General features: G+C 39.2%; 1 protein-coding gene across 1 annotated transcript; it reads right to left on the bottom strand.

Annotated features, from left to right (window-relative positions):
* Positions 1 to 26,776, bottom strand: LOC114652186 (probable gluconokinase). Its single transcript, XM_028802429.2, has 5 exons — positions 26,657 to 26,776; positions 21,891 to 21,921; positions 6,958 to 7,044; positions 4,585 to 4,628; positions 1 to 3,189 (listed from the first exon to the last, which is right to left on the bottom strand). Exons 1-5 carry the CDS (start codon positions 26,692 to 26,694, stop codon positions 2,847 to 2,849), a joined length of 543 nt encoding a protein of 180 aa, XP_028658262.1. The 5' UTR covers positions 26,695 to 26,776; the 3' UTR covers positions 1 to 2,846.
* Between the last annotated feature and the right edge of the window lie 328 nt (positions 26,777 to 27,104).

The raw sequence follows: 27,104 nt of genomic DNA on the forward strand, positions 1-27,104 counted from the left end.
ATTCCTGTGATGGTGATACCTAGTAGGTTGTCGAAAGCTTAGGAATAAAAAAAATAGCCGTGACTCATTTTCTGCCTTTGGGAGTTGTAGCTACAAATACACAAACCATACCTCACTTCTATATTTGTGTCATATATATAAAACTCCAACACTGAGGAGCACTGCTTTTTACATTACCAAATTCTGAACCTGTTCCTCTCACTATACCCGCTTATTCCTGGTGTTTAAGCCAATTTTGCATTCATCTACCCACTGCACGTAGAATTTACACTTTTTAGTTTGATCACTAGCTTAATTTTTGGTATGTATTTAGAAGCTTTTTGAAAACCTCCATAAGTTGTAATGGATTATGTTTGTATGTTTGGCTCGATTGATCAAGATGAGGATGACACACACAGAATGACTATTCTGTTCAGGTGATTGTCATTGGCGTTTGCACATTCTCTGTTCAGTGTTTGATTTGTGCTACTCCAGGTTTCCTATCACATCCTTAATATGTGCATGTTAGGCTAATGGTTGAGCCCCCACCCCATATCAGAAGTGTCTGGGTGTGGATGCCCTTTAATAAAGTGGCACCCAGCCCTGCTGAGGTGGGCTTTGACTTCTACAGAAGTTAGGTAAATCCATGGATAAATAATTTAATTGAGTAAAGTTTTGAAAATGAATTATTGGAAGCAGAGTTGGGGTAACGCAGAACTATGCAACCATTTACTGTGTTCTAATTTACATTTCCCACTAATGAAGCAATGCAATTTATTACGGTTTAAATCTTGTAATCACAATATAGTTACTAACTTAAGTAGAATTCTGTTATTTGCATCACATGTTTCTAAACAAAAATATCTAAATGTCATAAATGAGCAGGCATTCCATTTCAGAGAACATTTGAGGACTCAAGTGTGACTACCTGATCCACACCCCCTGCCTGATTTGCACTGCATATGTGACTGTTTTGACTTGGACGTTGAATTTTGCAGCACTGCATGACTTTCCAGAAGGTAAGGAGCAAAGTAATCCCATTAAAGTTGGAGAGAATTAATTAGTAGTGTGTAATGGATTATCCTCTTTGAAAATCTACCCCAACCCTAACTGTAAGGAAATATTACATTGGAATTTTTAAATGTTTTTTGTCAATACAAAGGCTAATTTGATTATTTTGATGTGTATTATTTATTTTCATGTAATATTTTTGTAGAGGAGGCGTCACAGTGTTGTAGCGGCTCGTGTTGTTGCCTCACAGCTCAAATCCTGGTCCAGAGTTTTTTTTTTCTCCCATATCACAACGATGTCTAGTTTTGGATTAACTGGTGACTCTCGGTGGCCCTGGTATGTGCCTGAGTATGCCTTGCTGACCATTCCTAAATTTCAAGCCTGTTAAATCTTTTTCAAATCATTTTTTTGCACATGCTAAATATTATGTTTTTAGCCATTGCTTTTAAGGTAGTTCAGACATGGCAAAGGTAGTTGAGGATGGAGCAAGTTAAATAAGGCATTTGAATAAGTACATGTGAAATAAGAGGCGACAATTTATTTATTTTTTTTTGTACCATCCACTCACTTTCCTGCCTAGTTACCAATTCAGTAAGAACACAAACTCTGCCATGTATATACTAAGTGTTCTGCATTTGGTGGTCTTCCCAGTGCTTAGCAATGTGAGTGGCATTATAACAACCACTGTACACATTCACAGCACAGCGGGTTAGAGACTTGCACCAGAAAAATTAGGCATCTAGGTAGAATTGCAAAGTGTCAGGTCTAAGTGGAAGGAGGATTTTTCATCAAACCAATACAACTTCACGGCTTTTGCAAACTTTATCTTGGCATGCTGTTTTATTATGTCAATATTTCAGTTGGGTTCATTTAAATAATGTGAAATTTCAAACCAATTTTCCTTCATTCCAGTCAGCACTGATATAGTTAATACAATAAATGATCAGGAAGCAAATGACAATATAATGTTATCAGACATTATTGAAAATAAATTAAATTGAGCCGCACTGGAGGACATCTCTGTGTTTTGTTGGGGGAGGGGGGGTCCCACAGATCCAGCATCTTGAATTTGAATTTACCATCCCATCAGTGTTCTTGAGGAGTGTGCATTTTATTCAGTGTCTGCTTTTGTTCTCCTCCCATATCCCCAAAGCCATGCAGGTATGGTTAACTAATGATCCTGAAATGGCCAAGGTTGTGTAAGTGTGCCCTAATAATTCTTTATATTGCGCTTTTCTCACTACTCAGAGCGCTTCGCGATTGCAGGTTAAGGGCCTTGCTCAAGGACCCAACAGAGCAGAGTCCCCTTTTGGCATTTACGGGATTCGAACCGGCAACCTTCCGATTGCCAGTGCAGATCCCTAGCCTCAGAGCCATCACTCCACCTAATAGTGGACTGGCATCCTGTCTAGGGCTGCCGGGATAGGCTGTGGTCCCCTGTGATGCTCAATTAGACAAAATGGGTTTGAGAATGTAATGTTTTGAATTACTTGTCTAAAAGAAGAAGTGTTTTTTCAAGGTAATATATAAACAGTAGAACATGGTTTTCATGTCATAATTTCCTAAGTAGCCTGTTTGCAATATACTGAATAGAAAAGCTGTTTAGTCCTGAGGCTGTGTTAACTGCACCTTTTGTTTAACTTCAAAAGGAAATGGTAATGGAGAGCTTGAAGAACTTACACCCCACTCTTATTTAATATAAACACTTGGTGACCTTTTCCTGTACTCGACAACCATGACTTCAGTTTAGCTGCTCAAGAACTAGAAGGGCCTCAGGTCTCATGTCCCTCCATTTCAGGAAAGGCCCCACAGAACTGTGTTGTGATGTCGGATGGATGAGCAGACAGTTTCCATGGTTACAAATCGGCAGGCAGTGCTTTTTCAATCTCAGCCACAATGTCTGCTATGCTCTTCTCCGTGTCCACGGTGATGAAGTGCTCTGGGGATGTGGGCGGTTCCAGCACAGCAAACTGGGACGGCACTAAACTTTCAGCCATAAAGTGTCCCTTTCGTTTGGCAAGTCGCAGAGAAATGAGCTCATCTGATGCATGAAGATAAACAAACAGGATGTCTTTTGGTGTGCTGGCTTCCTCCACTGAGGTTCCATGCAGAGCCACTGACCCTTGGAGTAATATGCGCCGGTAGGCTTTCTTCAAAGCTGAACAGGCTAACACAGCATGATTCCCAGAATGCATTTCCCTGCATTTAATCACAGAAGATTATTATTAGTTTTAACAGGGAACCTTCATATGAATTATCTGAGTGTCATATAAGATAAAAACACCATCAGTCCACTACTTTAGCTATCTAACCAGGTGGGGTGCAGAGTAGCCAGGAGAACATGATCATTTACTCAAAGGGACGATGTAGCATGCTTACACTGTCTATTGTTATTTTAGCTAAATGCCAAACTGTAAGCACAGTATTGACTGAACTTTTATGACAGTTAATATTGAATGATACTAATCATTAAGCATACTTCTCTGTAATTTAACTTCAAAACATGGTCCACTTGCCTTCTGCATATTTTGCTTGTGGCCCTTTTCATACACATCTAACACAAAACTCCCCCCAGCTTTCACTTACACAAATGGAGCAGCTCAAGACTACTAATAAATGTTGTGACAAAAAAGGTGATATTAATTGAATTATTAAGGCATGTAATATCACCTTGATATTAGGTGTTGTTTATACTGCAAGGTATGGATGTGATTAATACTGTACCATGGCTGTTTCGGTACAACAGATTCCTGGCAACTCCCTGGCATGACGATAAAGTATCAGCCATCCAAAATCAAGCCTGCTTTTTCCTCTAGACATCCTGGCTTTCTTTGAAAAAATGGAAAAGACATGCTTGTTCAGTTTAACGGCTAACTCTATAAATTGGACCTGTTATGATTAAGTATGGACGTGCGTAGAAATGCATCCAGTGCTGTGTGCTCAATGTAGCCGGGGTGAACACCAACCTCTCGCAACCCTGGACTTGCTTAACTAGGTATGTGGTGATGAAAACAAGCCATATTGAAGACTGCTTTTGTAAATAACCAAAACTCACTATTCTGAACTGTGACTTTATATGTAATCACATCAATATGTTTGAATTGTGAAACTGGGCTGGAAAATCATCATGCAAGCAGTTAGTTTGATTTGCCCAATGATTTCTAGTCATATAAATTGACATACTGAGGTCGTCAAGCATGACATACCCGCCAAATAGAAGTCATGTAATGTGACATAAGCGTAAGAGCATGTCTTCTGACTAGGAGTGGAATGCTGCATCAATAAACGAAAAATAGGCAAACTCTGCACAACAGGCACTCTAGGCAGGAATCAGACTGGTGTTGAGCACTTTGTGTTGTCAACACTAACTGTGCCACCCTTGTATTTACAAAAAAGAAAACATTTGTGACATAGTATATAAACTGATTTTATCAAAGGCTGATTATCACTACTAATAATGATTGGTAACGATCTTTATTATAGTTTGCTAAGGTGATATAGAGGGACAAAGAAATGACTGAATAATAAACATCAGGAAAAGGACAGTTGTATTTCAAAAAAAAAAAAAAGAAAGCGAAACAACACTGTACTCACCTAACCATTATGTTCTGTAAAACAAGGAGCCAAGGGATTCTATCCTGTTGAAAAAGTAAAATTTCTTTTATTATCATCCCAGAAACACTATTCAATTGCAGTTTAAAGGCAGAATTAAGCACTGCACTTTTTCACAAAGCTATTGTTATATTTGTGCTTTTATATCTTTTGTACCTTATTAGCTTTTAATTGTATAATCTTTAGTATGACAAGCTAAATTATCATTTGAGACCTCTTGCATCTTTTCGTCCAGTACATTGCTAAATAAGATGCCTGTATTACGTAGACATCTTATAATTGTAACACAACATAAATTTCTCAAACATGATATACAAATTCTTGGTCACATGAACAGTCTATTCTAGAAGCACCCTAAAGGTGGATTGTTCAGTTGCACAGCTTATTCATATACACGTCCACACTTTTATGTACACAGGGCTAATTCAGAATCACCAGTTAACCTAAAACGTACATCTTTGGGTTCAACACCATGGACAACAAAGGGCATAAAAGGGAACAGTTATGACCAACAAGCCACTAGGCTGCCTATATTTTAGTCACTGCCAAATCAAGATGTTTTATATAGTTTACAGGATCAATAAATTATCGGTTACAGAGTGCAGTGAAATTTTTATTTGCATGTGTTAATCAATATGTTGCCCCACAGTGGTGTCGTGACTTGTGAGTGTAAGTACTTTACCTGGTGTTGTGGAGAGTTGGGGCCCTTACCCAGCCGGGACGCCCTGATTATGGAAGGTCTGGAGGAGAAACTGTCCTGTAAGTACTCTCTCCTCTGGTCCTTCCATATTCAGCCATCTGACACTCTGGAAACTTCAACTTACCTCAAAACATTTGTTTTTCTTACCTTAAGTAGCTAATAATAACAGTAATAATATTATTATTAACACATTTATATAGTCAAAGAGCTTTACATATAAAGTAGAGAACCACTTCAACCACTACCAGTTTGCAGCATCCACCTAAAAGATGTGATGGTAGTCATTTCTTGTGCCAGTATGTTCGTCACACATTAGCTATTATGTTGTTAAGGGGTGAGAGAGATAGTCAGCCAATAAGGGGCAGAGGATGATTAGGACGCAAGAATGACATAGTGGTTGGCAATTTATCGAGGACATCGACTTATGTTTGTAGCAGTAAGCCACGATTATATTGGCACCAATGAATGTTGAAGCTTCTTAGATGTGCACAAATACGAGGTATAGTTTCCTCTTGATAATGTTTTCACTTACTGTGGTGAGGGGTGGGCATAGGGAAAGACAAGTGGTGGAGCCACAGCTCATTACTTACATTGATTAAGAATATCGTAAAGTGTCTTCAAGATATCCTCAAGTAATTCCTTCACACAGTTACCAAATCTGTCAAGCAGCATGTTATTGGCTGCCAGAAAAAAGGGGTGAACTTGTGATACTTGATTTGAAACAGTGCTGGAAGTATCTAAATATGACATACCCTGTGAAACTAATCGTGCAATGTGACATCTTCTAGCAGCAACTACAATCATCAAGTTTGACATCCCCACCAAACAGAAGTTGTGTAATGTAACATCATTTACAAGGATGTATAGATAATTGCATCTGAAATTTACTTATAAATGACAACTATATCTCTAAATAATGAAATGAGAGGAAGAGAAACTGAAATGAGAATGCTGATGTGGCCTTTGTGTGTCTTACTGAAGGCAAGACTGAGGAATGAAGAGGTCAGGAGAAGTGTGGGAATGGTATAGATCAGTAAGAAAGTTAGAAAAGCTTGATTGAGATGGTATGGGCATGTGGTAGGGGAAACGAGAGGGAGACAGAGATTCTGTTAGAAAATCTGTCACAGGGAGAAGGTCGAGGAGTTGCTGAGGAAGGAGAGGGAGTTAAGAGTGTAGGACTTAGAGGATAGGCAAAGATGGAGGAGACTCATCAAGGCTGCCAAACCCACACAAAGGTATAACATTTAAGAAGTATAAGAAAAATGGTAATGCTAACGTTTAATATGAAATAAATATGGATTATTGCTAGTATGGGGTGCTGCAATATTTAGTGTTGCTGTTTCACAGCTCTTAGACTCTTAGGTTCAGTTACTGTGTGGTTGCTGTCATTGTGGTGTTTGCATTTTCTTTCTGTGTCCACATAGATTTGTGTCTTGGTAATCTAGCTTTCCTCTCATATCTCCCAGACTTGTATTTGGCCTGCATACATGACTTTGTTCCAACTGTGATTCTGACCCTGCTGAGACAGGCCTCTGTTTCCAGTGCAAGTCCAGGAACCCGAGAGTTCCAGGACGTCTTACAGTTCTTAGTTGCAGGTTAATAAGTGTTCAGTGTTTCTGTGTTCTGCACAGTTTATTCTGCTTCATCTAATTTACCTGATCATTTAATGGTACTCCGTTAGCCATTTTCAGTTTGTTGTCTTGGGGATGATAGTCGTCAGCATCATGAAATGTCCATCCAAGCTATAAAAGACAGATTAAAAAAAATATGAAACATTTGAAGTTATTCCACGCAAATAAAAGGATGCCATAGATGCATGTTGCAATATTTGTAAAGACACTTACAAAATAATATAGTAAGATGAAATAATGTTTTTTATGGAATTTGTTAATGAAAAAATAAGAGACAAAACCAAATTGCTAAACGTTTGTTACTTTATATTGTGGCGGGTGGCTGGGGGCGGTACCCAGCAGGGACGCCTGGAAGGACTGGGAGGGGGACTACGCCTCCTCCGGACCACGAGAGGGCAGCCACCCTGGTTGGTATGGGGACCATGGGAACAGAGCATGGAAGCTCAACCCTATAGGGGCCCGTGGTCACCACCAGGGGTTGCCCAGATGCCTATGAAGCCCTGGATGTCAGCACTTCCGCCACACCAGGAAGTGCTGCTGGAAGCTCATCAGGAGGCACCTGGAGCACGTCCGGGTCAACATAAAAGGGGCCGCCTCCCTCCATTCGTCAGCTGGAGTCGGGTGGAAGAGGACAGAGCTTGGAGGAGAGGAGAGGAGTGAAGGCGGTGAAGGAAGGCAAGAAAGGACTGTTGAGAGCCCGGACTTGAGAGTGTGTGGTGCAGGGGCCCTGGGTTGTGCGTGGTACACTGTAAATAGTTGGACAATGTATAATAAACGTGTGTGTGGATTTGAACCATCGGTGTCTGCCTGTCTGTGCCCAGGGCGGATCTCCTCAATATGTAAGGAGTAATTGCCTCTAAACATAATGGAAAGCCCATGAAAACTGAAGTAATGTAGTTAGATGTCCTAAATCGAGTTATGATTCTTGAATAAAATGTAGAATGCAACTTCTGCTATCTGAAATATGTTTAATGTCTCTACAAATATGAGGCAAAAATGTGGCAAGTAACATAAAAAATAGAATATTTTAGGTGGAGTATTCCTTTAAGCTTTATATCTCACTAGTGAGGCTTCACCTGGAGTACTGTGTTTGGATTTGATCTTCTTATTACAGAAACAACACACCAGTGGTAGAAGAGTCCAGAAGAGAGCAACTAGGCATACAGTTAGGTCCATAAATATTTGGACAGAGACAACTTTTTTCTAATTTTGGTTCTGTACATTACCACAGTGAATTTTAAATGAAACAACTCAGATGCAGTTGAAGTGCAGACTTTCAGCTTTAATTCAGTGGGGTGAACAAAACGATTGCATAAAAATGTGAGGCAACTAAAGCATTTTTTTAACACAATCCCTTCATTTCAGGGGCTCAAAAGTAATTGGACAATTGACTCAAAACCGCTGTATCACTGATGTGGCTAGATGGGGTCACATGATGTCTAGATGGTGTTGCATAAGCACAAAATAATATAACTTGAAAAATATAAAGTACTGTGCAAAAGTTTTAGGCAGGTGTGAAAAAATGCTGTAAACAAAGAATGCTTTTAGAAATATAAATAATGATTGTTTATTGTTATCAATTTACAAAATGCAAAGTGAGCGAACAAAAGAAAAATCTAAATCAAATCAATATTTGGTGTTACCACCTTTTGCCTTCAAACCAGCATCAATTCTTATAGGTACACTTGCACAAAGTCAGGGATTTTGTAGGATTATAAATAGGTGTATGATCAACCAGTTATACCAAACAGGTGCTAATGATCATCAATGTCACACGTAGGTTGAAATACAGTCATTAACTGAAACAGAAACAGTTGTGTAGGAGGCTTAAAACTGGGTGAGGAACAGCCAAACTCTGCTACCAAGTTGAGGTTGTGGAAGACAGTTTCATGTCATGGCAAGATTGAGCACAGCAACAAGACACAAGGTAGTTCTACTGCATCAGCAAGGTCTCTCCCAGACAAAGATTTCAAAGCAGACTGGGGTTTCAAGATGTGCTGTTCAAGCTCTTTTGAAGAAGCACAAAGAAACGGGCAACGTTAAGGATCGTAGATGCAGTGGTCGGCCAAGGAAACTTAGTGGAGCAGATGAAAGACACATCAAGCTTATTACCCTTCGAAATCGGAAGACGTCCAGCAGTGCCATCAGCTCAGAACTGGCAGGACCCAGGTACACCCATCTACTGTCCGGAGAAGTCTGGCCAGAAGTTGTCTTCATGGAAGAGTTGCAGCCAAAAAGCCATACCTGCGACGTGGAAACAAGGCCAAGCAACTCAAGTATGCACAAAAACATAGGGACTGGGGTGCAGAAAAATGGCAACAGGTGCTCTGGACTGATGAGTCAAAGTTTGAAATATTTGGCTGTACCAGAATGCAGTTTGTTCGTCGAAGGGCTAGAGAGCGGTACAATAATGAGTTTCTGCAGGCAACAGTGAAGCATGGTGGAGGTTCCTTGAACGTTTGGGGCTGCATTTCTACAAATGGAGTTGGAGATTTGGTCAGGATTAATGGTGTTCTCAATGCTGAGAAATACAGGCAGATACTTATCCATCATGCAATACCATCAGGGAGGCGTATGATTGGCCCCCAATTTATTCTGCAGCAGGACAACGACCCCAAACATACAGCCAAAGTCATTAAGAACTATCTTCAGTGTAAAGAAGAACAAGAAGTCCTGGAAGTGATGGTATGGCCCCCACAGAGCCCTGATCTCAACATCATCGAGTGTTTCTGGGATTACATGAAGAGACAGAAGGATGTGAGGAAGCCTACATCCACAGAAGATCTGTGGTTAGTTCTCCAAGATGTTTGGAACAACCTACCAGCCAAGTTCCTTCAAAAACTGTGTGCAAGTGTACCTAGAAGAATTGATGCTGTTCTGAAGGCAAAGGGTGGTCACACCAAATATTGATTTGATTTAGATTTCTCTCTTGTTCATTCACTGCATTTTATTGATTGTTGAAAATAAATGATTAACACTTCCATTTTTGAAAGCATTCTGTGTTTACAGCATTTTTTCACACCTGACTAAAACTTTTGCACAGTACTGTATATATAATATATATATATATATATATATATATATATATAAACACTTAACATGGCGTGTTGAATAAACCACAAATGTAGATTTCTTGTGAAAAAAATAGGTGAAATAAAAAATAAATAAATACTCAGAAATAAAAGAGAGAACGTTATGATGGTTTATTTTTCTTCCCTATAATAAAATCACATATATAAGTTATTTATTTAGGGTATTAATTATTTAATTGAGATCTAAGAAACAACAAGAGGGCTATTCTAATTAACCTCCAGGGAGAAAGGCTTAAGATGGAGGAAAAGTTCAAATATCTCGGGATAAGAGAGGATAGAGAGTGGGATCTAGAAGAAAGCCATAGAATCCAATTATGTTGGAAAAAGATATGCGGAGTGTTATGTGACCTAAAATTAGTGTAAGAATGAAGGGTAAGTTGTATAAAATTGGTCAGACCAGCACTGTTTTATGGATTAGAAAAGTGGACAGTTAAAAAGGTGCAAGAAAGGAAACTGGATGCTACAGAAGTGAGGATGTTGTGAGGGAGGTATGGAATAACAAAGCTTGATAACATCAGGAATGAGAGAGGTACAGTTAGAGGAAATCTCAAAGAAAATAGGTAAAGAAGGATAAAGTGGTATGGGCAAGTCATGAGAAGAGAGGTAAACAATGCGGGGAAGAAGAGTCAGGATGGAGAAGACGAGGACGACCGAAGAGAAAGGGAATGGATTGTGTGAAGGAGGATCCAAGGGACAAAGGGGTGTCAGGCAAGGAAGTATACAACAGACAAATGTGGAGGAGGCTGATCCAATGAAGCAATCCCACATGAAAGTTGGACAAACTTCAGAAGAAGATTAATGTAGGTTACAACTAAATATTGTTAATCTGCAAGGCCTCAGTCAAATGTCCTTGTAGTTTACACATGCCTGTGCTGATTGTTGGAAAAAAAAAATCAAACACCAACATTTGACATACAATAAAACTGAAAGAAACATATAAAATGAGCAGACATGCATACTAACATCAATGACAAAACTCTTGAGTAAACCTCTGAGGAACTGAAATCGGACACTGGTCATACAAACTAAGAGCTGAAATGAGGCATAAGGCAGAGTGTGAAGTTTTGTTCAAAGGATGGAACGGTCATTAGTTAGCATTTCAGAGGGTTCCTTTTTTTTTTTTTTTTTTTTTTTTACTTCTATTAAATGACATTACAGATTGAATTAGTAAATAGATAACATTTTTCCTATGATTAATCCCATGCAAATACAAGGTCATCTTAAAACGAAATCTTCAGTAAACCATTGGTGTTAATGAACATCAAACCAAAATGTGTCAGAGGATGTTTTTCTGACATTCTAACTCCAGCAGCCCCAGCTGCTTTGGATCATCCTCTCCTTTTCCATTCAGCCCTTGTCATCTCCTGGTCTATATTTAAAGTGATGCCACTCTTTTTCTCTTGTCAAACTAAGCTCAAAACATTTTAATAGGATTAAGATCAGAGCACTAGACAGGCAGGCATATCAAATGAAACCCTGCACATTCTGCACTCCTATTATTTATGCAGAATCTCTAAATGAGAATATTACAAACTGAGCCCTCTCATATTTACTGAGTGTTGTATGGCTTGGCAAAGCGGCACAGTGGTTAGTACTAATACTTGACAACTCTATAAACCTGGGATGGATATGGATTTTACACATAAACTGCTACAAGAAATTTGGGGTACATGGCAATGACAAGCCAAGTTGCTCTAGTAACAATAGAGGATCTATATAAGAAAGGACAGAGCAGACTCTCTTTATCTTAGGAGACTGCGTTCCTGCAATATGGGTAGTGACATCCTTTATGTGTTCTACAATTCTGTGATGGCCAGGGTGATTTCCTGCACTGTGGTGCACCAGGGGTAGTAACATAATTTTAAGAAAGGCACACCAAATCAACAAGCTAATTAAAAAGGCAGGCTCAGTTATGAAACGCACTCTCGACCCCCTTAGATAGCACTGGAGGACAGAATGAGGACAAAACTGATGGCCATTGTGAACAATACTCGCATCTTCTCTGTAACACACTAGCATTTAATACATTTAATAAAAGAATTATTCAGTAAAAGTTTGTCAAGAAACTACCAGAGCTCTGTCATACCTATGTTAACAAGTTTTTTTAGAGCCTCATTGTAACTAAACTCCTCTCTTTAGCCAAGTCAGACTTTGTTTTTGTTATTCTTGTGTATATTTTTAATTGTTGTTTGATTTGCTATTTCAATGTACTATTTCTTAAGCTTCAATAAAAGCTAAATGCCCCATTAGGACAAATATAATTTATCTATCTATCTATCTATCTATCTATCTATCTATCTATCTATCTATCTATCTATCTATCTACCTACAGTGGTGTGAAAAACTATTTGCCCCCTTCCTGATTTCTTACTCTTTTGCATGTTTGTCACACAAAATGTTTCTGATCATCAAACACATTTAACCATTAGTCAAATATAACACAAGTAAACACAGAATGCAGTTTTTAAATGATGTTTTTTATTATTTAGGGAGAAAAAAAATCCAAACCTACATGGCCCTGTGTGAAAAAGTAATTGCCCCCCTTGTTAAAAAATAACCTAACTGTGGTGTATCACACCTGAGTTCAATTTCCGTAGCCACCCCCAGGCCTGATTACTGCCACACCTGTTTCAATCAAGAAATCACTTAAATAGGAGCTGCCTGACACAGAGAAGTAGACCAAAAGCACCTCAAAAGCTAGACATCATGCCAAGATCCAAAGAAATTCAGGAACAAATGAGAACAGAAGTAATTGAGATCTATCAGTCTGGTAAAGGTTATAAAGCCATTTCTAAAGCTTTGGGACTCCAGCGAACCACAGTGAGAGCCATTATCCACAAATGGCAAAAACATGGAACAGTGGTGAACCTTCCCAGGAGTGGCCGGCCGACCAAAATTACCCCAAGAGCGCAGAGACGACTCATCCGAGAGGTCACAAAAGACCCCAGGACAACGTCTAAAGAACTGCAGGCCTCACTTGCCTCAATTAAGGTCAGTGTTCACGACTCCACCATAGGAAAGAGACTGGGCAAAAACGGCCTGCATGAAAGATTTCCAAGACGCAAACCACTGTTAAGCAAAAAGAACATTAGGGCTCGTCTCAATTTTGCTAAGAAACATCTCAATGATTGCCAAGACTTTTGGGAAAATACCTTGTGGACTGATGAGACAAAAGTTGAACTTTTTGGAAGGCAAATGTCCCATTACATCTGGCGTAAAAGGAACACAGCATTTCAGAAAAAGAACATCATACCAACAGTAAAATATGGTGGTGGTAGTGTGATGGTCTGGGGTTGTTTTGCTGCTTCAGGACCTGGAAGGCTTGCTGTGATAGATGGAACCATGAATTCTACTGTCTACCAAAAAATCCTGAAGGAGAATGTCCGGCCATCTGTTCGTCAACTCAAGCTGAAGCGATCTTGGGTGCTGTAACAGGACAATGACCCAAAACACACCAGCAAATCCACCTCTGAATGGCTGAAGAAAAACAAAATGAAGACTTTGGAGTGGCCTAGTCAAAGTCCTGACCTGAATCCAATTGAGATGCTATGGCATGACCTTAAAAAGGCAGTTCATGCTAGAAAACCCTCAAATAAAGCTGAATTACAACAATTTTGCAAAGATGAGTGGGCCAAAATTCCTCCAGAGCGCTGTAAAAGACTCATTGCAAGTTATCGCAAACTCTTGATTGCAGTTATTGCTGCTAAGGGTGGCCCAACCAGTTATTAGGTTCAGGGGGCAATTACTTTGTCACACAGGCCAATTTAGGTTTGGATTTTTTTTTCTCCCTAAATAATAAAAACCACCATTTACAAACTGCATTTTGTGTTTACTTGTGTTATATTTGACTAATGGTTAAATGTGTTTGATGATCAGAAACATTTTGTGTGACAAACATGCAAAAGAATAAGAAATCAGGAAGGGGGCAAATAGTTTTTCACACCACTGTATCTATCTATCTATCTATCTATCTATCTATCTATCTATCTATCTATCTATCTATCTATGAGGTGTGATCAAAAAATACAGTGAATGTTTAAATAAAAAACGTAGTAGAGTAAAAGACACATTGCCATTAGGACAAGAATGATGGGAGAGAGAGTGTCCATAGAAAGGCCATCAGCATGTGTGAAGGGCGATACAGAAGGGCTTGCTGCATTTATGGGTGGCAAATTAGTTAGGCACCATGCAGGACATGCAGTGGTGCAAAGTTATTGTTAAGTTGGGCCCCATGGTGAAGACAAGGTTTGCTTGATCTGCTTGTTTGTCACTTTTCTTTATGTTATTTACCTTTTTATGGAAATTTGATCTCTTTGGTGCTCATTCTGGATTTGGGGATGGATCAAATACACCATTTAAACATTACAAACTCCAAACTAGTCTTAACAGCCATGGATTAATGTTCACATTCTGTTGATTTGCTTTAAGAATTACTGTTCATTTATTTATACTAAGCATTCAATAAAGATTTACACAGTCCAAATCAGCATTTTTATATAAACAGTGTATATCAGAAAAGGAAGTAAAGTTTAAATGTGTGGTTGTTTAGATGTTTTTATACTGTTGTTGAGTCATAATCCCGGATTCCATAGTTTGTATAAAATTATAATACATTTCTGCATCCCGCTGGTCATGTGAAAACACCTTTCTACATGTGTTCTGTTTCTGTTTGTGTATTTTATATGCCTATGCCCATCCATCCATCTTCAAAGGTGCTTACCCCAATTCAGAGTAGTCATATTGGATATAAGGCAGTTGCCAGACTGTGACAGAGTACACCGAGACGCATTCATACGAGGCTAGACACCAGTGAATGTGTACAGCTGTGAGACATGGGAGGAAAAACCCAGTCACACATGGAGAACAAGCACAAAATCTAGCTCAATAATGAATAATGAGACACACTTTGGGGTCACAGACTCTAGGGATTATCCTAGTAGCATTAGGTGCAAGGCTGAAATCAGACATGTTCTTTCTTTAAGAATGTGGTAATATCTTATTGTATTGTTTCACTTTATGCAAAAGTTTGAAACTATAAAATATGCTCTTAACACACTATTCCAAAAGAAATAAAGTAACCATCTTAAGATTAATATTTTGTGAACTATCTAAAGTGCTCAAAACATTTGCTAAGTACAGTAAATACTGCAAAATGCCCAGGTTATCTTTTCCAACAGTGCTGGCACATTCCCTCTTTCACAAGTGCTGCCCACTGCAACTTCAGATCAATTTTCATGCCATTTTGACTCACATTTACTCTTATCCCTCCTCTGTAAATTATTTGTTAATAAAACTGCATGTGTGAAAGGGACTTTACAGACACAAATGGTAACTGTTTTAATTAAATCACTGGACTCTTGCAGTGTTTACAACTTAACATAAACTTGATTGTATTGCATTCATGTATGTTGACTGTATCAGACAAATCGTACACAGTTGCTACAAACTAGCATTGCGTTTCTCATACCTTATAGTTAACATAAAATTTTAAAAGAAAAAATTTGGAACCCATTAATTTATAATACTATTCCACTAATATGAGCCCAATGCCTTGACTAAATTTAGGCAAAGTAAGGTTAAGTAGAGGACTCCATGACACACCACTGCAGTGTAACACAACAGCCACCGGACAAGTACTTCCAGCTGCCTGACTCCTTGTGATAACATTTTATTCAGAACTGTACCTAAATGAACATTGTTAGGAAATCATGTAATAGGCTCACAGGGTTATTATCATCACTTGTACAGAGTACAGTGAAATTCTTAGTTGCATGTACTAATCAACATACAACATGTTGCCAATCTCCGAGGCCATAATTGATTCCTAGTTGTCTTTTGTGCCTCATGTACTGTGACTCGAGCCTAATAGAGTGAAGTAGTAAAAGCTAGCAAGACAGCTGAAGTATTAATATGCACAAAGACTGAAATGGTTGCAAAACAAAACAAAAGTTGAAAATATAATATAATTAATAGTTTTGGGCACAGTAATTCTAGCGCAAATCCATTAACATACAGAAGTGAATACTGAAAGAAAATATACAGTAACTTGGTTTTCCAGGGTGGGCAAGTGGTTCACTCACAGACAGCCGTGGTCACAGTCAACAACCACCCACTGTTATGAAAGAGAGAGGGACATCTCTTGCGCATTTGATGGCTGAAGCCCTTCTTTTTTGGCTTACAAATTATCTGCCCATTCCTGCATTTTTCAAGACCTTGAATTTCTTTTAGATAACCTACAAACAAGTGCCAGTTACCTAAGGCTGTATTTTACTGTCAGACACAGAGGCATCATTAAGCAGTACAGAATACGTGTCCCACTGGTATTTATTAAACAGAGTGGGGTCTAGAATACACTCTCCTGTGATCTTTTTTTGTACTGCATTAAATAATTCTGTTAAAACACATATACCCTCTTTCATCATTTGTGAATCTTTGCATAGTGTTTTACTTATGTCATTAACATCCATTGTTCCCTCATAAAAAATGTAATTGCTACTCTTCCTCTCTTTTTTGTTCTAGGAGTTGGATTTGAGTTACTTAAGGCCCACTGGGTGAATGTTTATTTTATAATGAAGGTTCATTTGAGAAGTCTTGTCCTATTCGAATTCTACAGATTTTGTCTCTAATCAATAAACTGAACTTGTGGACTCATGGATTGTAGAAGCACGTCCAATGCTATAAAAAGTCACTAAGCAATCTTAGTTTGAAATTTCTAAGGTTCTAGAGCTCCATTACACTGCTGTCAGATATGCAGTTATGAAAGGGAGAAGAGTTATATTGTCCCCAGAGTGTATGTCCAGCCAATTTCACTTTAAATTCATGGGATAATTAACAAAGGAACCCAGACAGTGTCATTATGTTAGTATTCATAACAGCACATTCACAAAACTGGAGTGTGGTGACATGTTGCATGTGGGTCAGACATTCAAGTAAGAAATTCAGCATTCTGTACACTTGAGAATACTACCAGTACTGCAGATACAAAAATGGGATCCATGGGAGAGCAGCAAAGCAGAAACCATTACCCTTTTAGGAAAAACACTGAAATTTAACTTTAGTTTGCCAAAATGTTCCTGGATGGTAGCTTATACTTTCACAGGAATATTTTGTAAATTGATTATTTCTCCCCTGGTTCCCTGGTATGGTGGCAGTATGATCATGATTTTCGGATGCATAGCTATCTCATGGTCCAGATAATTTGCCATCATTGAAGGTATTTATAAATCAGAAAATGTAATCAGAAAATGTCTTTATGGCTATTGATGCTGTTATGCAAATGGGTCATATGGTTAAGAATGTGTAAGCAAGTCTAAAGTAAATTCTTTGACTTGCAAACCCATTCTGTTTCTGTTTAATTGGTAAAAAGCACACATTACACGCAAATGGGCCACTGTTTACATCAGTAACATTATGGAAATGTACGAGCTTGACGCTGTCTCAGCATGCTATTAAAGGTGGCTTGCATACACCGATCCTGCTCATTTGGTTAATATAGATAGTCAGTGTGTATGTATAGTATCAGTATAGTAAAGTATAGTATCTGTAGCAATATAACAGTAAGTAAGCTTGATGCTACAGACATTTTGGTGTCAGGTGATATGTCTCATCAATGTCGTAACAGCCGCAATACATTCTGCTATATCTGTGGCGAATATACACTTGCGCCTCAGAGACATTGGATGACTGCTCTTGTGAAGAAAGCTTACCATCTGTATTTCGGCTGCAATTGGTGATCAAGAGAAGGAATGGGTGCCTCACATTTGCTGTGCGACATGTGCTGTCAGTCTGAGAGCCTGGCTCAGAGGCACTCGAAAGACGATGCCGTTTGCTGTTCTGATGATATGACTAGAACAGAAAGACCATGTGACGGACCGTTACTTCGGTTTGACTAAAGTGTGTGGTTTCTCTGCCAAAAACAAGAAGTCAATTGAATATCCTAATCTGCCTTCAGCAATGAGACCTGTGCCACATGGCAACAGTCTTCCAATTCCGAAACCACCAGAGGATTGGACCTTAGACGAACCAGATGAAGACTCTGCAATGCAGGGTACTGACAGTGACATTGACCCGGATTTTGAACCATGCTCATCAGGCGATCCACATCTGATAAAACAGTCCGAATTGAACGATTTGGTCAGAGATTTGGGTCTGTCAAAAGCAAAAGCCAAACTGCTGGGTTCGAGACTGCAGGAGTGGTGTTTGCTGTCACCAGGTATGAAAATGTCTGTGTTTCGAGGCCGACATCATGATACAACCAAATTTTTTGCACAAGTCAACAGTCTCTGTTTCTCTTGTGACATTGAAGGATTGTTCTTGGCTTGGGTTGTGATCACAACCCGGAAGAGTGGTGTCTCTTCATTGATTTGTCAATGTTAAGCCTGAAAGCTGTTCTGCTACAAAATGGCAACGTTTATCCTTCAATACCTGTTGGCTATGCAACACACGTGAAAGAAACTATGAGAATATGGAACTGTTGCTGAAGCACGTCCAGTATAGCAGGTACAACTGGAATATCTGTTGAGATCTTAAAGTCGTTGCTCTGTTACTAGGACAGCAGCTTGACTATACAAAGTACTGTTGTTTCATCTGTGAATGGGACAGCTGTGCCAAAGAGTCGCACTATACTCAACAGAACTGGCCACTCCATGAAAAGTTAGTTCCAGGACAGAAAAATGTGGCACATGAATTGCTTGTTGACCCAGCAAAGATATTTTTGCCTCCTCTTCACATAAAAATGGGATACATGAAGAATTTCGTGAAAGCACTGAACAAGGAAGGCGAAGGTTTTCGTTATTTAAGACAGATGTTCCCAAGAATAACTGACGCCAAGATCAAAGAGGGCATTTTTGTTGGCCCCCAGATCAGACATGTTATGAGTGACAAACAGTTTGAAGATCTGTTAGTTGGGCCGGAAAAAATTCCCTGAAAAACCTTCAAAGACGTTGTTGACAATTTTCTGGGCAATTACAGAGCCCCAAACTACATTCAGCTGGTAGACAAACTTCTCAAAGCATACAAGACGATGAAGTGCAACATGTCACTCAAGATTCATTTCCTCCACTCACACTTGGACTTCTTCCCCACAAATCTCGGTCCTGTCAGTGACAAACACGGTGAAAGGTTTCACCAGGACACTGCTACGATGGAGAAACGATACCAGGGCAACTGGAATCCATCAATGCTTGCTGACTACTGTTGGACACTGCAACGTGATGCACCAGACATTGAATACAAAAGAAAATCAGGAGCAAAACACTTTTAACTCTGTTGAATTTAATAGCTTATGTGAAACATAAACATAACTAAATACATTATTGTCAATAAACATATAAATGTTTATTTCTCAGAGTTCCTACGTGACGCAGTAAAACCAATACTATTATTTGCATACCCAGTAGGTACCTGTCACAATCAGCAAAAACCTTTCAGGAAACAAGACTTTTCAAAAAAATTGTTGTGCAGTGTAATGGAAAAAAGACTAATTGTTTGGAGATCTTTGTTAAATCTCTTTCCAGACTCGTAGGAATCAATATCCTTCTTTTCGAAGGCCTCAAAGAGCTCTTTTGATTTACTCTTCGTTATAGATAATACACACTTCAACAACAAAGAGCAAACCAAGCTAAATGTCTGAGGTTTAAATAAGAGAACAGGTTCTGACAAGATCCTCTCAAATGATGTTCTAATTATTTGAACCTGATCTGGGGCTCATGATTTTACTTTTAGACATTTTAGGTAATGTTGAATGTAGGGGTGGACTCCCACATGTGAAATTTACATTTACGTTTAATTAAATTATACAATGGACTGTGGAATGCAAATGTGGCATGATGTGTGTTATATCAATTTTACATATAGATAGTTTAAATGACACGGTGGCGCAGTGGGTAGCGCTGCTGCCTTGCAGTTGGGTGACCTGGGGACCCGGGTTCGCTTCCCGGGTCCTCCCTGCGTGGAGTTTGCATGTTCTCCCTGTGTCTGCGTGGGTTTCCTGCAGGCGCTCCGGTTTCCTCCCACAGTCCAAAGACATGCAGGTTAGGTGGATTGGCGATTCTAAATTGGCCCTAGTGTGTGCTTGGTGTGTGGGTGTGTTTGTGTGTGTTCTGCGGTGGGTTGGCACCCTGCCCAGGATTGGTTCCTGCCTTTTGCCCTGTGTTGGCTGGGATTGGCTCCAGCAGATCCCCGTGACCCTGTGTTCGGATTCAGCGGGTTGGAAAATGGATGGATGGATGGATAGTTTAAATGAAGATCAAATTGCGATATGTGCACTTTTGTGAAAAAAGAAAAACCATTTCATGCGGACTCTGTTCCTGCCTTGCGCCCTGTGCTGGCTGGGATTTGCTCCAGCAGACCCCCGTGACCCTGTGTTAGGATATAGTGGGTTGGAAAATGACTGACTGACTGACTGACATTTCATGGGGAATACTTACTTCTTTGCATAATTGTATATTTTGAACTGTTCAAGCCAGATCTCATTTTTTGGCCCATGAAGACTGCCTGCCGAGTTTAGGATCAGGCTGTCTTTGTTGAGACCTTTTCTGGACAGGTTAGAAAAGGCCCTTGTCTATGCTGCCTCATGTAAAAAAGAGACCATGTAAACACTGTGTGGTCACTCTGGCTGTCTACTTTATTATGCCATTTCTGAACTCACGTAATCCATTTCTGACATGGTGGGGGATCGACAGGGGGTATAACCTCTCCTGTCAGTATCAAGTGCAAGGCAAGAGCCAAGCCTGGATGGTTGTACTCTTGCTAAACAAAAGTCACAAGAGGTCACACATTACTGAGATACTGTGATGGTGTGTGCGGTACTAATGAATCACATCTGCACAACTAACAATTTAATTGATTTATTGTCTATGTGTATGATCATTTTACAATAATAATAATATGATCAAATAACTATATTGGCTGTATTTTTGATCTTGTTTTTTAAACCAAACATTTACACTTTTATGTTTCGATTTCTTTCTTGTCTATTTTAATAACTAATTTAAGAAATTTAGTATCAGCTTATTAATTAAGGTTAGGATAGTAGACTACAAAGTTAAATTTCTTTTTTTAAACATGAAAAGCAATGTCCTTCAGTATAACCTGAAGTGCTCTGACCATCCACCACCTAAATGATGGGCTCATAAGACCTCGGTTACACACCTTTCTGCACACTTATTTATATTCTCTCTCATTCTCTACTGATTTTAATAGATATTTTCAATGTTGTTAAGATTGGCTGTTTGCCTTCTTTAAAAAAAAAAAAAAAAAAAAAAGGTACTGGAGCAGACATTGTTAGTGTCAGACGACTTTTACAGCACTCTTCTTTAGTTGCCTTTTTATGACATGCAAGTGGTGGCTCTAAGGCTAGGAATTGGAAGGTTGCCAGTTCGAATCCCGCAAATGCCAGAAGTGACTCTACTCCATTGGGCCCTTGAGCAAGACCCTTAACCTGCAATTGCTTCGTCCTGGGTATGACGTTAATCTGCATTCAGCCCAGCAAACAGGTCCTCCAACTTACAGGGAAAACTTGGGGGTTGGTGGCAGGATTGGCACTCCAACCACTGTAAAAAAAAACAAAAAAAAACAAACACACACACACTGTTCCAATGTGGTGCTGAGGTGTCACCCGCTGTACTTGGGTCCCAATCCAGGTAGTTCGTTGTATGGTAACTTTGTATCAGTGCATGCTCCCAACCTCAAGTGGGACAGTGACCTTATTCTCATACAAGATCACAAGGATGACCTGTTTACATTATGAAATTTATACATGGAGTTGTGTGATGCCATCACTCATGGCACTTTGGCACAAATATTATAAAACTGCATTTTGTTGCACCACCTGTGTTAAGCTAATCAGTAATTGGTATAACTTACCTTATTTGCAAGATATAAGCCAATGGTGGTCCTAGAACCAAAACAGAAAAAATATATATTAAAAAAGTAACAAGTTGTAAATTATTTTGTAGAGTGGTGCTTGAGGAAAATTCAAGTCGTTAATACTAAATGCAATACAAATATGTAATTGTGTATATCATTGTTTGTTATGATTAAAGTGCTGTTAACAATTCTGTGAATTACATTGTGATTAGGCGATTGATTCAGCAGTAAGGCTTGACACGTAAAGTCTGACACAGGTCATTTTAAAGTTGAAACTTATTTTAACTATGTTTAAAATTTTATGATTTGTGTCGCAGAGGTAGAATTGTTACACCTTGCACAAGAAAAGGCTGTTTGAGAAATGTGGAAGACCAGGAGAGGAAATGTTAACTGAAACCAAAGTCAAAACCAAACATCTGTCCTATCATTGCAAAAGCAAAGTCAGGATCCCGAGGATCTAAAGCACAAGAATTAATAGCATGTACACGCACAATGATTTTTGAGGATTTCCACAATCTCACATAATGATGTGTCTGATGTGCCCCATTTTATATTGTTACATCAATTACATTAATTATGGTATGCGCAGCCAACACTATGTAATAACTTTGGTACTGTAGCTCAACATGGCTGTGTCCATAAAAAATAAAGCAATGGCAGAAACAGTGCAATTGTCTCATTAATCAGAATCAGAATTCACTTTATTGAATCTCTAAAGAAGCTCAGGTCCAGGTAATTGGCCACTCTAAACCGGACTGGGTGTCTGTGTTTGAGTGGCCTCTGCAATGGTCTGGCATTAACTGTAAGGCTACCAGAATAGCTGCTGGCCTTCCACAATCCTGAGTTGCATTAAGTGAGTTTTAGAACATTATGTTGTATTTTCCTATACCTCTTTCCAGAGTTGTGTTTAATTGAGGTTGCTTGGAATTTATAATCCACAGACTAAATCGCTTCCTCTAGGGAAGCAGTAGCGGCCCTTTTTTTGATCAAGCCTATTTCTTAATTAGAAGCCAGTTCATGCTGCTCACTGAAGTTGTCATTACTTTAGCTGTCTTCTTCCTGCTCTCATTATGCTGCAATAGTGATTACTGTGAGTGCATACTAAAATATACTGAGAAGAATCTTCTTTTGAAGTAGTGTGATGTAGTATTCCTTAAGCTATAGTGTTTTTGTTCAGTCGTATTTCTTTATAAATATTTCATCATAAGAGCAGCTTTAAAACTCACATGCAGCGCCTATAAAACATATTCACCCCTTTAGAAGTTTTTACATTTTGTTGTTATACGACATTTAATCATAGTGGATTTAAATTGGCTCTTTTGACACTGATCAACAGAAAAATACTATTTAATGTCAAAGTGAAAACAGATCTCTGCAAAATGGTCTAAATTAATTACAAATATAAAACACAAAATAATTGATCATATAAGTACTCACAACCCTTTAACACCTAAATCATCACTGCTGCAGCCAATTTGTTTAAGAATTCATACAATTAGTATAAATGGAGATCACCTGAATGGGATTTCAACTGATTATAATATAAATGCACCTTATCTGGAAGGTCCACTTGTGGTGAGTCAGTATCCATCCATCATCCAAATCTGCTTATTCAGTAGTCCCTTGACGAGGCGCCATCCCATTGCAGAGTGAACACTCTGACATACAAACACACACTTAAATCAATCATTAAATGGAAAGAATATGTTGCAGCTGTAAATCTGCCTAGGGCAGGCCATCCACAAAAACTGAACAATAAGACAAGACGGAAGACAAGTGAGGGAGGCCACCAAGAGTCTCATGCAAATTACAGTTGATAAGTTTGGAGAGACTGGGCATATGACAACTGCTGCCCAGGTGCTTCAACAGTTGCAGCTTTAAAGGGAGAGTAACAAAGAGAAAAAAACGTAGACAATATGTCAGCTAATGTTTGGCAGAAGGCACATAGGAGACTCTGAAGTTACATAACTAGAAGAATGTTCTATGATCTGATGAGACTAAAATGGCTCTTTCTGGCCATCAGACTAAACAGCATGTTTGGTATAAGCCTAACACTACATATCATCAAAAACATACTAACCCCACAGTCAAGTACAGCAGTGTGGGAATGTTTCTCTGAAGCAAGCCCTAGAAGGTATAAGGTCAAATGAGTGCAGCAACATAATGGGAAGTCCTGGAGGAAAGTCTGCAAGTTGCTGAGTCAGATTCTACATCTCAATCCAATTGAGAATTTGTGACTTGACTTTAAAAGGCTGTTCAGTTGTGGTCCCCATGCATCTTGACAGAGCTTGAGCAGTTTTGCAGAGAAGAATGGGAAAAATGTGCAGTGTCCAGATATGCAAAGCTGATAGAAAGACCTGACCACACAGACTCAAGGCTGTCATGGCTGTCAAAGGTGCATCTATTAAAGACTGACTTGAAGGGGTGAATACTTTTGTAAACATTTTTTGTGCTTTATATTTGTAACTAATTTAAACCACTTTATGAAGATCTATATTCAGTTTCACATTAAAGAGTTTTCTCTGTTGATCGGTGTCAAAAAGGCCAAATTCAATACTCTGTGATTCAATGTTACATGACAATAAAATGTGAAAGGTTCTAACTGAGTGAATTCTTTTTACAAGCACTGTAAATACAACTGCTGCCAGGTTAACTGGTTATCTGTACTGGTAACTTTGTGATTTGCTTATCACTATTAATTTGCATCTCCACGTCTGCACTTCATCTTCTGTTCAGGCTGGAACTTAAAACCAGTCTCCACCACACTAAACTGTACATGGGATTTTTTATTCAGCCTTGTTCTTAAATTGTTAAGAAAAAGGGAAATTGAAATTTTATAATTTACCAACTAACAAAGAGTACAGAAGAACATTAATTATGAACACAGTAAAGCTTAGTTTTATTGGGTAGCACTTTACTGCATTGCCTCTGTGAGAGTGAGCATGCCCAACAAGGACTTACTCCCAATGCCAGCCTGAATTGGTATAACCATGTCTGGCAAACAAATGGATTTTGACCAACCTGATTAGGACTAAAAGGTGATTTTGAACTTGCTGACCTGGGCTTTTTATCTGCTGCACCATCTGTCAAAACAAATCTGAATGTGTGCCCAGTGTGGTTTTAAGCATGCATTATGACACAGTCTTTATCACAGAACTGCTAGGTATAAACCTTCTTGACTAATAGCAAGTTAGACTTTTTTATTATTATTTAGGGTTACCACCCTCTGATGGAGATGTGTTACCTAAGGCTGGCGACACACTATTGTGCTATTGCCTCAAGAATATCACATTACACAACTAGTAGTGCAGGAGATGACACATTACATGACTCCCTCATTATTTCACAATGCAGTGTAAAAATTTCATATTGCAAAGGTCAATAGCCAACATAGAGGTTGTGTTTTATTACTCCACCAGTAACGGCGCACTGCACGATAACATGCAGTGAATACACTTAACTTGAGCATTCATAGTTTTCATACTCTTTCTCTGTATGTTTAGGATTCGTTTGCGCAGAGGTTGATGCACTTGCTGCTTCCTGAGCAGCTCTTCTTTTCTCCACCCTAGCGGCCCGCATCTTCCCTTCTTTCGTCGGCGTCATTTCGCGTTAAAACTGATTAAGTCAGTGTTTGTGTTGCAATTACTTAGTATATTTTCTTTAATTTTTCACTTAAGCTGGCACTTAAGTCTTCAATCTGCCTCAAGAATGATTTAAGATATGAAGAGGTACAGGAAGTGATGGTGAAGGTGGTAGGGATGAGAACGGCGCCTGTCATGGAATGACAAAGACGAGACAATAAACATGCATTTGTGCTAGCGACAAAATGCCTGCATGAGCCTCTCTTCTGTTTGAACATTTCAGAAAGCCCGTTTGGGGCCCCCACTCATATTCATTGTTCTTTTTTTATCTTGCAGGTTTGATTGGGCTGTTCTTTATTGTTGTTGTTGGCACCATATGCATTGTACTTCTGGCTGAGTCATTACTGGTGGGTACTGGTAGGGCCCATCCAAACAACTTGTGACAAAATCAAGCTGCTGACCATAATTTCATATTAAGTGTATGACTAAAAATGCTGGAAAAGCTGAGTTGTGTGATGAGAGTGTAACAGCTAAGAAAGTATATGTGGTGCAGTAACAATTTTAGGTTAACTGTTCACTCGAGTCACCTCACAAATAAAAAGTGCTCTCGTGCTGTTTCCAGTATGGTCTGACCCCTAATTATGGCAGATCTGTCACCCACAGAATTTCAGGCAGGTGATATGTGGATATTTAATAAAGTGCACTCCCTTTACATGCAGTTGTTCATGTGTCACAATATAACTGGCAGTTTGAACAGATGATATTAACTGCACGCAACAAGTGTGGTTAACATGAATGAATTTTTATTTCTTATGTGTATTTTTTAATTGACAGGTTTGGATGAAGCTGTTGTGTCTCTGCTGGGGATGATCAAGAGAAATGCGTCGGGGGGGGGGAGGGCACAGAGTGGATTAGTATTGGCAACAGGAGCTGCCATCTTACTGGCAACAAAATCGACGGAAGGGGGCGCCAACAGCACGTCGCATGTGTCAGCAATGATTCGATCATTTCAGTCTAACTTTACTGGCTTCATTAGTAAAAAAAAACAAAAAATGCACACAGATTTATACCCCCGCCAAGTACCTTCACAGCTGTATTGTTCAGGACTTGGCGGTCTGTGGAGAGCTGGTGATCAATTGGAATGAAGTGAGGAGAGGTGAAATTACAGCATAACAAACCTACTTCCCGCTGCCGCACACTCCCATTAAAACGACAATCATGTCCGTCTGTTTCCACGAAGCAAGACCTTCCCTTCCCACTCGTGGGTTCCGTTAGTTCTTGTCCCGAACAAGCAGCTCGTTACTCTGTTGGATCAGAGCGCACTTCCGGATTCAGAAGCCCCGCCCATTAAAACTGTACACGCATAAAACGACGAAGCAAGGGAGAAAAGTCGGCCGTCATCTTATTATTTGATGTTTTTAAAGCAATTAATTAAGCTTAAAATATTTGGGGTCACGATATACAATATTAACATGTGATAAAGACAGTAGTTTTATATTCGAGTCCGCTCATTTCAGTATAAGGATGGTGCAACCGAACCGGCAGGTAAGGCAGGACCGAAGCGTGGACGCCACGCCACTGCACACAATCCCGCGTTCAGGTGATAGTGACCCGGCGGCCTTTGAGCCCC

Source organism: Erpetoichthys calabaricus, chromosome 5, assembly GCF_900747795.2.
Source record: "Erpetoichthys calabaricus chromosome 5, fErpCal1.3, whole genome shotgun sequence".
NCBI classification, from domain to species: Eukaryota; Metazoa; Chordata; class Cladistia; order Polypteriformes; family Polypteridae; genus Erpetoichthys; species Erpetoichthys calabaricus.